Raw genomic sequence first — 14,827 nt, 5'->3', positions numbered from 1 at the left:
AAGTCCACTGCCCAGGAGTTGGCACTGTAGCTATTATTCACATTTTGCTGTTCTTGATTGTGTTCAATAGGCTTTTGAGATTGTTAATTTTCTTTATACATTTCCCCCTTATTCCTCAGAATGTGTAATCTCAATTGACCTACCTTCAAATTTGATTTATATTCTCTTTGGTGGGACATCATTCTCATCCTTCCTTCCATCCTTTCTTTCTTTCTTTTTAGTTCTGTAGATATGATTTTTAGTTCTTTAAATATATTTTATCATATTGTTTCTCATTACACATTAATGTGAGGGAACAAATAATTTGGTTATAACTTGAACTTTACCTTGGAAATGCAATCAATGAATATATTTTAAATAACTGATTTAAATTCTTTCTTGAGTAATTCCAATGTCCAGGCTTCTTTAGGGACAGTTTCTATTAATTTCTTGCACCACCTAACTGTGTATGGATCACACTTTCTTGTTCCTTTGCTTTTCTTATGACTTTTGTTTGACACTGTATAATTTAAATAATATAATGTAGACTTTGTATAAATTTTAATTCTCTCCCCTTTTCAGGCCTCGTTATTTCAGTTGTTTGTTTAGAGAATTTTCTGAACTAAATGTATGAAGTCCACATTCTCTGTCACTTGTGGCCTCTGAAGTCTCTGCTAACTTGGCTTAATAGACAACTGGTGGTATGAATAGGGATTTTCTTACACATCTGAAACAAGAAGTCTCTGGTCTTTGTTGAGGGGCTCTTGTGTGCATTTGTAGGCCTATTTTCAACACAGCCAGGCAATTGAATAGTCTTGCTTAGCCTTTACTTCAGAGTCTTGCAGAGCCTCAACTTAGCCAAAATTGAGAATTACAGACCTTCCCAGGCCTTTCCTGGGTAGGCATATTTGTGAATGTGACTTTCAAGATTCTTGAGAATATGTTGTAACTTTTCAATGTCCTTATGAAAATCTGATTTCCCAGATTTTTAAGCTTCTGGGTTAACCTATTGTGTTTTCTACTATTGAGCATAGCCACAAATGTTAAACAATTTTCTTTTATTGTTTTTTTGAAAAATTTCAGGTTATTGTGAGGGTACAGACAACAAGGTTTCAGTATTTGTGTTTGTTAGGTAATGTCCCTCTTGTAGTTCTGTCCCACACCTAAAAGGTATGCCATACACCCTTACATTGTGTCCATTAAGTGGTAGCACACTAATTTCTTCCCCTCCTCCTCTCCCACACTTTCCTCATTCCCCCTCCCTGCAACTTGAATTGAAAGGAGTTTTTCTCCTATGTGGGTGTGTGTTAGGTCATCTATTGGCTTCATATTAGTATTGAGTATGTTGGATATTTGGTTTTCCATTCTTGCGACACATTACTGAGGAGATTGTGTTTCAACTCCATTCAGGTTAATACAAAAGGTGGAAAGTCTCCATCTTTTTTATGGCTACATAGTATTCCATGGTATACCCATAACACAGTTTGTTAATACATTCCTGGGCTGATAGGCATTTAAGTTGTTTCAGCCTCTTGGTGATTGATTGTAAATTGAGTTGCCATAAACAATCTAGTGCAAATATCTTTATGGTAGAATGATTTTTTTTCCTTCTGGATAGATGTCTACTAACGGGATTGCTGGATCAAATGGGAGGTATAATTTGAGTTTGTTAAGCATTGTCCTTACTTCTTTCCAAAGAGGCTGTATTAGTTTGCAGTTCTATCAACAGTATAAAAGTGTTCCCTCTGTCCACATCTGTGTCAGCATCTGCAACTCTGGGACTTTGTGATGTGGGCTCTTCTCACTGGGGTGAGGTGATATCTCAGGGTGGTTCTGATTTGACTTTCTCTGATGATTAGGGACTATGAGCATTTTTTCATCTGTTTGTTAGCTATTCATATGTCTCCTTCAAAGAAAGTTCTGTTCCTGTGTGTTGCCCAGTGATATATCACTGGGTCTTTTTGTTGGATCTTTTTTTGTTGATTACTCTGAGTTCTGTATAGATCCTAGTTATCAAGCCTCAGTCAGATTCCTTACATGCAAAAATATTTTCCCATAATGAAGGTTGTTTATTTACTTTACTTGTTGTGTCCTTATGTGTGCAAACGCTTACTGGTTTGATTAAGTCACATTTGTTTATTTTTGTTGTTTTGCAATTGCTACTGAGTCCTTCATATTATCTTTGCCAAGTCTAACATCATCACAAATTTGTTGCCATACTTTCTTCTAGGATTTTTATCATTTCATGTCTTAGATTTAAATCTTTTATCCATCCTGAGTCAATTTTTGTTTAGTTCAGGTTCAGTTTCAATCTTTTATATGTGGTTATCCAGCCCTCCCAGTACCATTTATTGTCTAGGGATTCTTTCTCCAGTGAATGCTTTTGTTTGGTTTATCAAATATCAAATGGCTATAAGAGACTGATTTCATCTCTTGGTTTTCTATTCTGTTCCCTATGTGTATGTTTTGCTGTTTTGATCACTGTGGACTTGTTTTATAACCTGAGGTCTGGTGGAGTGATGCCTCTGGCTTTGTTTTTATTACCAAGAATTGCCTTGTGTAGTATTCAGGTTTTTCTCTGGTTCCATATGAAAGGAAGAACTATTTTTTCCAGTTCTTCAAAGCAAGATGTTGGTATTTTAATGGGGATTGCATTGAATCTGCAGATTGCTTTCAGTAGTATAGATATTTTAACAATGTTGATTATTCCCAGCCAAGAGCATGGTATGTTCTTCCATTTGTTAATGTCTTCTGCTATTTCTTTTCTTTTTTTTTTTTAATAAGGAAATAATTTATTCTCTCAATACATCAATGCCTTTGTCCATGAGCTGTTTCTTTTCTTAGAGTTTATAATTCTTTTTGTAGAGGTCCTTCATCTCTTTTGTTATGTATATTCCTAGGTATTTCATTTTCTCTGAAGCTACTGTGAAAGGAATTGTGTCTTTGATTAGCTTCCCAACTTGGCTATTATTGGCGTATACAAAGGGTACTGATTTGTGGACATTGATTTTATACCCTGAGACCTTACTGTACTTCCTGATCACTTCCAGGAGTCTTGTAGTTAAGTCTCTGGGGTTCTCTCTTTTATTGCTTTGACAAATGTTCTGAGAAAAAGTTTTTCTCCAGTTATCAGTTTAAATGAAATCAAGTAGAGACTGCCATGTCAGTAAGATCTTCCAGGGAGCCACTGGACATGTGAAATAATGGCAATTCTCTGGGATTGAGCTCTGAAGGCACCCCAGCCCCCTTTCTGATTCCTCCTGTGACTGCTAGGCTGATGGCTTTGCCATGATTGCAAGCTCTTAGTTTTGAAGTCTATAGTGGAGCAGAAGCAGGAGGCAGGGGAACATGGGAATTCAACAAGTTAAAATGCCACAAAGTTTCTGTTCTTACCAAGATTTGGCCATTTATTTTTTTAGAGAAATGCTTCCCAGATTGCTCCAATTCTTTGGTTAATTTTTTAAAGTCCTGAAAAACTTAATCTTGTTATTTTTTAAAAAAAACAAGTGTTCTGATTTTATAAAGGGGACAATTTCTAGAGGTACTTATTTCACCACTTTTGTGAACATCATCTTCTCTTCTGTTGTAAAGTGTATAAACACAGATTCTCACTTTTATCTGGTAATTTAAAAGTTTTGATGAAGTGGCAATTACTTTGGCAAGGGCCTAGAATTATTTCTTTGCAAATAAAAAAATCTGCTAAGAAAAGATACCCAGTCTTAGGCGGTGCCTATGGCTCAAAGGAGTAGGGTGCTAGCCCCATATGTGGGAGGTGGTGGGTTCAAACCCAGCTCTGGCCAAAAACTGCAAAATAAATAAATAAATAAATAAATATATTTTTTAAGAGCCTAGAAAAAGAAAAGATATCCAGCCTTGACCAATAAACCCAGCTTTGCAGATACATCTTCAGTCAATGAAAGTTCAAGCAAAAATCAATAGAGAAAAAATTTGCAAGGAGTCAGTGAGGACACTTACATGGGACAAACAGGAACCTTTTTTTTTTTTTCTAAAATATGAAAGGTAATCTAATACTATTAGTTATATTCTATATTCACATTATGTTTCCATATGTCTTTATTTTGTCACACCAAATATATTCAAATGTATATTAAAATAAATAAAAAGCAACCATTTCTGTTCTGTATGGAGCTAAATATATTAATTTAGAAGCACATTTTGTTCTTTTTGAAGACAGCCCCTTTAGTCTCTTTTCATGAGTTAGAAAACATGCCATTCTTGCCAAACACAACAAAACTATATCCTGGTGTTCAGTAGTTGATTGCATTATCCACATAGACTGTTGAGCCATGTAGTGTAAGGTTTATAGTGAAGTTCCACATTTCTAGATTAACTCCTGGAAGCATTTGTTTCTCTTTTCTACTGGTACCATGAATAATAAATGTCTTCTCTTTAGTTATGAGAAATATCTTGAAAAAAAGTGTTTCAATACATTTTCATGATGAACTGGTTTATTTTTTCCCCAAACAGCAAGTTTACATTAAATGTCCTTAAATCATAAGTTCAAGGTAGGCTATGGTCGCATCCATAAAACCAACATTAGCATCACCAGGTTAGATTGAAGACATTTTTCTGTTTTACCTTTTAGAAATACTCTGTGAATTTTATTACTGTGTAGGAATTTTGTTTCAGGAGTTAGAAGGCATGTAGGAAATGTCAGAGATGGAATATTCTCCCTAAACACTATCCTACTCATACCATACAATCAAATGAGAATCTTGATGATATGCCACACATTGTTCTTAATATAGTTCTTAATAACTTTTAGTTCTTAATACCTAATAAAAAAGTTCTCAATAACTTTTACTATAAAACTTGTCTGAACATTTTTATGTATCTGTCTATTACTAATTGAATTCACATTTACAAATGAGAAAAAAGTCACCAGGAGACTAACTTGTCCACAGTCATATAGAAACTGGTTGTGTTGAATCTCTATCAGCAGTCTCCAATAAAAATAAAATATGAGCCACATGCATAATTTAAAATTTTACATAGCCACATTTATTAGTTAAATATGGCTACGTAGTAAATTTTCTCTAAATTCGGCAACTTAACACACACTTATCTCAGATACTTTCTGAGGCTGAGGAAACTGGGAGTGCTTTAAGATGGTGTCATTTTGTATCAGGGTCTGTCAGGAGGTTGCAGTGAAGCTATAGGCAGGGAGTGCAGTTCCTGAAGACTTAATCATGATTGGAGAATCAATTTTCAAATTCTCTCCCAGGGTCGTCCTGGGAGCCTTCAGTTCTTCACCAGGTGGTCCTCTCTGTAGGGCTCTCACTGAGCAAGTAATCTGAGAATGAGAGACAGCCCAAGATTAAAACCACAGTCCTTGTTGGCCTAATTTCAGAAGTGACATAGCATCACTTCCGCCATCTTCTTTTTATCACATAGACCAATGCCAGCACAATGTGGGAAGGGTGTGGCTTCACGCACAAAGTGTGACTACCAGGAGACAGAAGTCACTGGGGACCAGCTTGGAGGCTACTAGCACAGATATTTTAAAAACTTTAAAAAAGTAACATTATTTTTTGTATGTTTTATTTACAAATATATATGTAGAATATCATCCCTTCAGCAACTGGTTAATATAAAAATTATTGTGATATTTTACTTTCTTTTCACGCTAAGTCTTTAAAATCCAGGATACACGTTCCACTTAAAAGTATAGCCCATCTCAATTCGTGGTATAAAAATTTCAAGAAGACACATTTCAAGTGCTCAAGGCAAAGGCCCTAAAAGTGGTACTGTTTCAGACAGCACAAATCTAAACAGCAGGTATGATTTCAGATTCTGTGCTCTGGAGAACTTTTTTGCTTAATCATAGAAAAAGAATGAGATGGTGCCATGATCAGTGCCATGATAAGGTGATAAGGGATTTTCCTGTTACACATAGTAAGCATTGTAATGTTAACAATGTTTAAATTAATGGCACTCATAAAATAATATGAAACAGGAATTTTTAAATGAATGTTAGAAAATTTATAGAATTGACTAAATATAAAATTTCCTTCCTATGAATCTTGGATTTTAACCATGTATGAAAAAGAAGCTTCAGTTAGTGCTTTCTATTTAAATTAATTTCTACTAGATAAATGGATTTTATTTGTTAAGTGATCAAGCAACTCACAGGTAGCAATATAATTGCTAGGCTAAAACCACATTTCTGTAAATTGCATCAGCAAGGGAACAGTGAGCCCGAGTGGGTTTTGCAGTTTTTTACTCACAGCACAGCAGGCAGCGTGAACTTCATGTCTCAGTCGTTCCCTTTGACCCCAAATCCCATGATGTGACAGAGAGCAGACCAGGTGGGTGCTGAACCTACAGCTGGAAAACTCACATTCTAGAAACCTCAAACCTGTAATGGCTCCTGGCAAAACTCTAACCTTTCCCCTCCACAAAAACTTATCGTTATTATCTTTATGCAATTATCTTTATAAATTATCTTTATAAAAAATTGCCTTTGGAAAGAAGAGGGAGACATTACTATCTGAGAATGTCTCTAGGGAAGGAAATATTCTCTATTATTTTTATATGGTTGAAAACAAATCTGCTAACTCTAGCTTCCAAAGGCATGTACAAATGGCATGGAATATTCTCTTCCAATATATACACACATCCCTTAAGAATAAAACTCTTTTTTTAATGTTTACCATTATTTTATTATTATTTTTTAAGTTCAATATACAAATATTCATTGTATACCATTAACAATTAGAGAATTAAAGTTAACATGACAACACAAAATGTGAAATACATAGAAATGATTCTTCGGCAATATATTTCTACATGGAAAATTTCTAATTATTGAAAATATAAAAAGACACATGTCTGTATACCTTGCAAAATTGTTATTAATGATTTTTTAAAATTTGTTTAGGTATTCCTTCTGTTATAACTCAGGTTAGTGTCCTCCTAGAGATATCAGTATACCACGTAGCAAATTCAATTTGCTGTGAGGGTTCAGAAAGATTGTAGCAAACACCTGGCCCACTGTGGGACACACATGTCTGATATTGGGTGTTATTATATATGCAAGTACCTTTAAGCTTTCCTGTACATTCAGAATAAGAGTAAACCCATAGCACAATTTTTGTGCTAGTAGTCTTTGTGATAGTTTGTCTATTTTTGTGATAGTTTGTCTAGTATGGGTTACCTTTTGGATACACTTTTCACAATGTTCATCATGTCTTACATTTGAGATTAAATAAGGAAGGTGAAAAAGTCCAAAGCAAAGAATCAGAGATCATGGCTGGGCGTTGTGGCGGATAGCTGTGGTCCCAGCTACTTGGGAGGCTGAGGCAAGAGGATCGCCTAAGCCCAGGAACTGGAGGTTGCTGTGAGCTGTGTGATGCCACGGCACTCCACCAAGGGCGATAAAGTGAGACTCTATCTCTACAAAAATAAAGAAAGAAAGAAAGAAAGGAAGGAAGGAAGGAAGGAAAGGAAGGAAAGGAAGGAAAGGAAGGAAAGGAAGGAAAGAAAGGAAAGAAAGAAAGAAAGAATCAGAGATCAGTCCTACCCTCCTGCTGCTCATCCTCAAGCTTCTGCCATGAGTAGAACAGTCAGCTCCTGGTATGTGACTGGGGCAGGGCTGCAGTCTGTTTTTTCAGTGTAAGATGGTGGGGATGCTCTGGGTGTCGTTGGACCATCCACTCCCCATCACTGGCTGGTTTCACACATGAGTGATGTATCCAGACAGGAATGCCATTCACTTTCACTGCTGTTGGTGTAGACAGGATCACCAAGTAGGAGCCTCTTCACCATGGTTTCAGCAGGCTCAGGCTCTAATCTTTAATCCATACCTGGTTACCTGGAGACTGAGGGTGATAAACTAACAGGATATCTATCATTCACCCATTCTGAAATGTATTTTTCATTATTTTTCCCAGTGACATTAGTTGGTTAGTAAGTTAGTAAGTTTTGTTTTTTCCACTTCTGTCAGGGTCCCTAGTATGTTTCTTAAAACGGGAGGAGTCCTGTGACATAGTATTTTATAGGGTGAGTAACCTATTCTTTTTTTTTTTTTTAGTTTTTTGAACCAGGTTACATTGATTGCATTGGCTAGGTAAAGTCCCTCTTATAATCGTGTCCCAACCCCAAAAGGTATGTCACACACCAGGACCCCAGGTCCCCTCCTTCCTTCCCTCTCTCTACTTTCCCCTTCCCCCACCTCCCACCGTGTACTAGGTCATTAATTGTCCTCATATTAGAACTGAGTACATAGGATTCTCGCTTCTCAGTTCCTGTGATGCTTTACTAAGAATTATGTGTTCCACTTCCATCCAGGTTAATACAAAGGCTGTAAAGTCTCCATTTTCTTTAATAGCTGAATAGTATTCCATGGTGTACATATACCACAACTTGTTAATCCATTCCTGGGTTGGTGGGCATTTAGGCTGTTTCCACATTTTGGTGATTATAAATTGACCTGCAATAAACAGTCTAGTGCATGTGTCCTTATGGTAAAAGGATGTTTTTTACTTCTTGGTAGATGCCCAGTAATGGAATTGCAGGATCAAATGGGACATCAAGTTTGAGTTCTTTGCGAGTTCTCTATACTTCTTTCCAAAAAGTTTGTATTAGTTTGCAGTCCCACTAGCAGTGTAAAAGTGTTCTCTTCTTTCCACATCCATGCCAGCATCTGTAGTTTTGAGATTTTTTTGATGTGGACCATTCTTCGTGGGGTTAGATGGTATCTCAGGGTGGTTTTGATTTGCATTTCTCTAATAATTAGGTATGATGAGCATTCTTTCATGATTTTGTTAGCCATTCATCTGTCTTCTTTAGAGAAGGTTCTATTCATCTCTCTTGCCCATTGATATAAGGGATTGTTGGCTTTTTTCATGTTGATTAATTTGAGTTCTTTGTAGGTCCTAGTTATCAAGCTTTTGTCCAATTCAAAATATGCAAATATCCTTTCCCGTTGTGTACATTATCTATTAGCTTTGGGTATTATCTCCTTAGCTGTATGGAAGCTTTTCAGTCCCATGTGTTTATTTTTGTTGTTGCAATTGCCATGGAAGTCTTCATAACGTCTTTCCCGAGGCCGGTATCTTTAAGTGTTTTTCCCATGTTTGCCTTGAGGATTTTTATCATTTTGTGCCTTAAACATAGGTCTTTTATCCATCTTGAATCAATTTTTGTGAGTGGAAAAAGGTGCAGGTCCAGTGTCAGCCTTTTACATGTGGATATCCAGTTTTCCCAGTACCATTTATTGAATAGGAATTCTTTACTCCAGTCTATATGCTTGTTTGGTTTATCAAAGATTAGGTGGCTGTAAGATATTAGTTTCATCTCCTGGTTTTCTATTTGGTTCCAGATGTCAATGTCTCTATTTTTTTGTGCCAATACCATCCTGTTTTGATCACTGTGGCCTTTTAGTATAGCCTAAAGTCTGGTAGGCTGATGCCACCAGCTTTGTTTTTATTGCTAAGACCTTACCTATATGGGTTTTTTTGTATGGTTCCATACAAAACACAAAATTATTTTATCTAAGTCTTGAAAGTACAATGTTGGTATTTTAATAGGGATGGCATTGGATCTGTAAATTGCTTTGGGAAGTATAAACATTTTAACAATGTTGAGTTTTCCCTGTTTCTTTTTTTTTTTTTGTAGAGACAGAGTCTCACTGTACCGCCCTCGGGTAGAGTGCCGTGGCGTCACATGGCTCACAGCAACCTCTAACTCTTGGGCTTAAGAGATTCTCTTGCCTCAGCCTCCCCAGCAGCTGGGACTACAGGCGCGCACCACAACGCCTGGCTGTTTTTCTGTTGCAGTTTGGCCGGGGCTGGGTCCGAACCCGCCACTCTCGGCATATGGGGCCGGCGCCCTACTCACTGAGCCACAGGCGCCACCTGAGTCTTCCCTATTTCTTTTCATAATTTTTCACTTACAACTGGAACCAAACAAGGTTGTCCTCTATGGCCACTACTATTCAACATAGTGCTGGAAGTTCTAAGCCAATACAATCAGGCAAGAGAAGGAAATAAAGGGTATCCAAATGGGAGCAGAGGAGGTCAAACTCTCCCTCTTTGCTGACAATATGATTTTATACTAAGAGAACCCCAAAGACTCAACCACAAGACTCCTGGAAGTGATAAAAAAAAAAAATACAGTAATGTCTCAGGATATAAAATCAATGTCCACAAGTCAGTAGCCTATGTATTTGCCAATAACAGTCAAGATGAGAAGCTAATTAAGGACACAATCCCTTTCACAGTAGCTTCAAAGAAAATGAAACACCCAGAAATATACCTAACAAAAGAGGTGAAGGATCTCTATAAAGAATAAAACTCGACAGCCGTTTCCGCTCTCTGCCCGCCCACCTCCGGATCTGCTCCGCTTTGGATTGTTTGGGCGCGAATTATCTTGAGCTTGGCTTCCCGAAGGGTTTCTGAGAAATTAGTGATCAAGATGCCTGGTAACCCACATGTTTCCAAGAAAAAGTCTCAACAGTTAAAAAGAAATTCAAAAAGGAAAACTGATGATGATGAAGAGTTGTCAGAGAAAAAGGTTAGAAACACAGGAAAAAGAAATAAAAGTCATTCAAACCATCTGTCTTCTGAAGGACAAACAAAGCATACTAATATAAAACAGATAAAGATAGCACCCAACAAAAGGAAAACCTGGCAACCACTTTCAAAGAGTAGCAGAGAGCAGTTGCAAACAATAATGGAATCAGTAATAATAACAATTTTGAGCAATAGTAGTCGAGAAAAAGAAGAAATACAGTATCATCTCAACTTACTGAAAAAAAGATTGCTACAACTTTGTGAAACCCTGAAAGTCCCTCCTGAAAAGCTGAAGGATTTAACTCATGTGTCAAGTCTACTGGATGTGGAAAGGGCACGGGAGCAAGCTAATAAAGAAGATCTGGCATTATTGCAGGAAGAAATAGAAAAAATGGTAGAGACTGCAGAATTGATGACTGAGGATATTCAGAGCCTAAAGAACAAAATTGAAAGTCTGGAAAGTGAGGTAGAAGAGGAAGAGAAGACACTAAAACAAGTGCTTCAAATGGATATTAGTAATGTACTCTCTCTTCCAGAACTTTCTCAGAAAAGTCTCAAAGCACCCACACTTCAGCAAGAAATTTTGACACTAATTCCAAACCAGAATGCTCTTCTAAAGGACTTGGATGTTCTTCATAATTCCTCCCAGATTAAGAACATGTTAACACTCATTGAAGAAGCCTATAAGAAACTAGATGCCACCTGAACAGTTTTTTCTTGGAGTGTCCCATATTAATGTTTATGATTTGTGGGGTTTTTTTTGTTTTTTGTTTTTTTCAATGTTTATGATTTCTAAAGCTATTAACCTATGGTGATATTGCAGAGGCTGAGGCTTCCGTAGGATTTATTATGCCCTGATAGGCACTTTAAAATTAGCCTCTGTAGATCTATCATTAATATCTAATGTAGTTCTGAAAATTCTTTTTAGCAGTTGTCACATCTAGGAAATTAGCATTTATATTGTTGTATCTGCAATTACTTGCCTAAAGCCATTAAAAAGAATAGTAGGCATGACCTAATAGTTTATAAGGGTTAAATGGAACTCATTTATTGGTTAAACGTGGAATTGTGGTGTGTAAATTAAGTACAGTACCTAGTATGGAAAAGCATTAGAGTTTGCTATTACTAATTCTGTAGCTGATGGGTTGTATTTTCTGCCTGATCGTTTGGAAGATGGAAAATCCTCACTTTTTTACCTTGTTCCTTGGTCTTTTTGGAAAGTGGTTAAGAATTGCCAGCTATGTTTAACTTAGGAGGTAACATCAATATTTTATTTCTTTGGTAGGTAACTGAATCGATTTATTTTCTACTGTCATGAAAGCATATCTTTACTTAAGAAAATTATTTTAAAAGGAACCATAGCACATTCATTCCCCCTACAATAAAAAACAACCAAAAATAAAAACCCTTTCTTAATAAACCTTTCCCAATGTATAATTAGCTTAAAAAAAAAAAAAAAAAAAAAGAATAAAACTCTTTAAAAAATTCTTTTTTTATTACAAGTGTGAAAAATTTAGAAAAGTTTTACAAATAACCAATGACAGAAATGGGATTGATGAAATTGCTTCTGTAAGACATTAGTTAAGGTTAAATGACTTAAATTTATAAAACCTGATTCTTTATTCCTGGGTACCAAAATACTAATACATTAACATTTTTCAAAATGAATTGCCCCATTTTTTGATTTGGGAACATATATGTTAACATATATATGTATGTTATTTATATATATGTTACATTCAATGGTTATTCATCTACTGTTAAAATGACTTATCTTTTGTTTTTAACTATATTATTATTGTAACTATTTTTTTATTGGACTAAAATATCAGTTTCTAAAGGACCTGATAGGAAAATTATTATACAAAAAATTAACCATATTTCATAGCTTTAAATAGCTTATCATTTTTCTTTTTCTTCTTTCTTTTTTTCCCTTATTTTGAAGGACTTTTGTCAAGGGAAGCGAGACATAAGGCAGAATTTTCTTCTGTTTCTCCATCTGGATGTTGTAATGAAGGTTGAGTCAGAGCAGACCTTCGTAGAGCCCCTGCCTTTGAGATAACTTGCTGTTCAAGGAATCAGGAGCTATTCTCCAAATTTCTGGGTCAACTTCTCTTAAGGAACTTCTTCCTAACTGAAGTCACCTAAGCAAAATAAATTCAGCTATGTCTATTAAACAAAACATCTTCCTAGACAGAAAGGAGTATTCTGTAGAAACTACACAAGAAAATGTGAATTAGTCAAGATATAAAAGAAATAGTATAACATTCATAACATTAATATTTTTAGGTGCATCTTCTAAAATCTATTTCATCACTCCTTATTCTTACCATCCCCTTTCTGACACGTGTGATTCTTCTAAAAGCTCATTACAATGTTACCTCAGCAGTACCACCGTGGAAGGCTGCTCATATGAGGGACTAGATTGCTCTTTAAAGATAATTTACTCAGGTCTTCAGTTTCTTGACTCTTTTTTTTTTTTTGTAGAGACAGAGTCTCACTTTATGGCCCTCGGTAGAGTGCCGTGGCCTCACACAGCTCACAGGAACCTCTAACTCCTGGGCTTAGGCGATTCTCTTGCCTCAGCCTCCCGAGTAGCTGGGACTACAGGCGAGTTTCTTGACTCTTAACTGAACATTGGTAGAGCGCATTTCTAGAGTGTATAGAATTACACAATTACATTTTGGAGAGTTAGAGATTCTGCCACAGGAAAACAAACAGAGTTGCCCTATACCCTTCACCCCACCTCCCATGTACCATCCGTGTCCCAGGGTGCATTTGTTGCTAGTGATGAAGCCACACTGACACATCATTATCACCCAAAGCCCATAGTGTACATTAAAGTTCACACTTGATGTTGTACATTCTACGGGTTTTGATAAACGTGGAATGACATATGTCTACCTTTATAATATCATACAGAATGGTTTAACTGCTATAAAAATCCTCTGTCCTCTGCCTGTTCAACTCTCTGACTCCCCTAAATCCTGATAACTACTGATGCTTTTACTGTCTCTGTAATTTTTTTCTTTTCCAGAATGTTATATAATTGGAATCATACAGTACGCAGCCTTTCAGATTGTCTTTTTTTTCTTACTAATATGCATTTAAGATTCTCCTGTGGTTTTTCATGACTTGATAAGTCATTTCTTTTTAGTGTTGAATATTATTTCATTGAAGATGCATCCCAGTTTATTTATCCATTCACCTACTGAAGGACACCTTGATTATTTCCAAGTTTTGGCGATTATGAATAAAGATGCTATAAACATTCATGTGCAGGTTTTGTGTGGACATCAGTAACAACACTTTCAAAAGTGATAAAATATATTGATTTTTCTGTTTTACAAATAACGTATGCATTTTTTAAGAAAATTGGAAATTGAAAGAAAATGCAGGGTAGTAAATAAAACTGCCTATAATCACATCACCAGAGTTATCTTGCATTAATATTTGGTATATTTCTTTTCATTGTTTTCCATTACATTGCACATCCACACAAATACAGATATATATTTTAACACAATGGGAAAAAAAATCCTTGTTTATAAGGTCTTGCCGGTGTCATTAAGTATCCTTCCAAGCATAATTTTTATTTGCTATATACTGGTGCCTCATATGCATATGCCATAATTTTTTAATAATCCATTCTGAAAAGAGCCACTTATGCAATTTGTACTATAATGGATAGCCTTTTTCTTTTTTTTCTTTTCATTTTTTGTTTTTTGAGACAGGGGCTCACTCGGTTGCCTCAAGCTAAAATGCCATGGAGCCATAGATCACAGCAACCTCAAACTCCTGGTCTCTTGCCTCAGCCTACCCGTTAGCAGGGACTACAGGTGCCCTCCATCACACAGGCTAGTTTTTCTATTTTTAGTAGAAACAGGGTCTCACTCTTGCTCAGCTTGGTCTCAAACTCCTAAGCTGAAGCAGGACACCCGCCTTGGCCTCCTGGAGTGATAGGATCATAAGTGTGAGCCACTATGCCCTGCCTGGCCTTTTAAAGTAAACATTTGTCAACATTTCTGATTATTATAACTATTGCTTCAGAGATAGAAGTAAAAATGTTTTTAAAGATCTAGATTATATATTGCCAAATCCCATTTAATATGAGCTCTGCCAATCTGCATTCCCACCAAGAACATTTGAGGGGTCCAACCTAACTACTTTTTTGAGGCTATGACTTAACTGTTTTTATCTCTTCTCTCTCATTTTGTAAGTTAACATCTTTATTAAAATATAACATATACTATATAAAAACTCAATATATCTATATAAAAACATTCACCTGTTGAAAGAATACAATTCAATGG

At 36.1% G+C, this 14,827-nt stretch overlaps 2 protein-coding genes across 2 annotated transcripts in view; both read left to right on the top strand.

The window, feature by feature from the left end:
- THEMIS (thymocyte selection associated) overlaps positions 1-14,827 on the top strand; it is a 216,376-nt gene that overhangs the window by 57,502 nt on the left and 144,047 nt on the right. The window lies entirely within an intron of this gene.
- On the top strand, positions 10,316-11,942 carry LOC128586671 (centromere protein Q-like). Its single transcript, XM_053592688.1, has one exon. It carries the CDS (start codon positions 10,417-10,419, stop codon positions 11,218-11,220), a length of 804 nt encoding a protein of 267 aa, XP_053448663.1. The 5' UTR covers positions 10,316-10,416; the 3' UTR covers positions 11,221-11,942.

This window comes from Nycticebus coucang, chromosome 5 (assembly GCF_027406575.1).
Source record: "Nycticebus coucang isolate mNycCou1 chromosome 5, mNycCou1.pri, whole genome shotgun sequence".
Classification (NCBI taxonomy): domain Eukaryota; kingdom Metazoa; phylum Chordata; class Mammalia; order Primates; family Lorisidae; genus Nycticebus; species Nycticebus coucang.
This window is presented reverse-complemented; position numbering and strand designations above follow the sequence as displayed.

Coding starts and splice junctions, on each gene's coding strand:
- LOC128586671 (XM_053592688.1), top strand. CDS start 10,417: ATGCCTGGTAACCCACATGTTTCCAAGAAAAAGTCTCAACAGTTAAAA.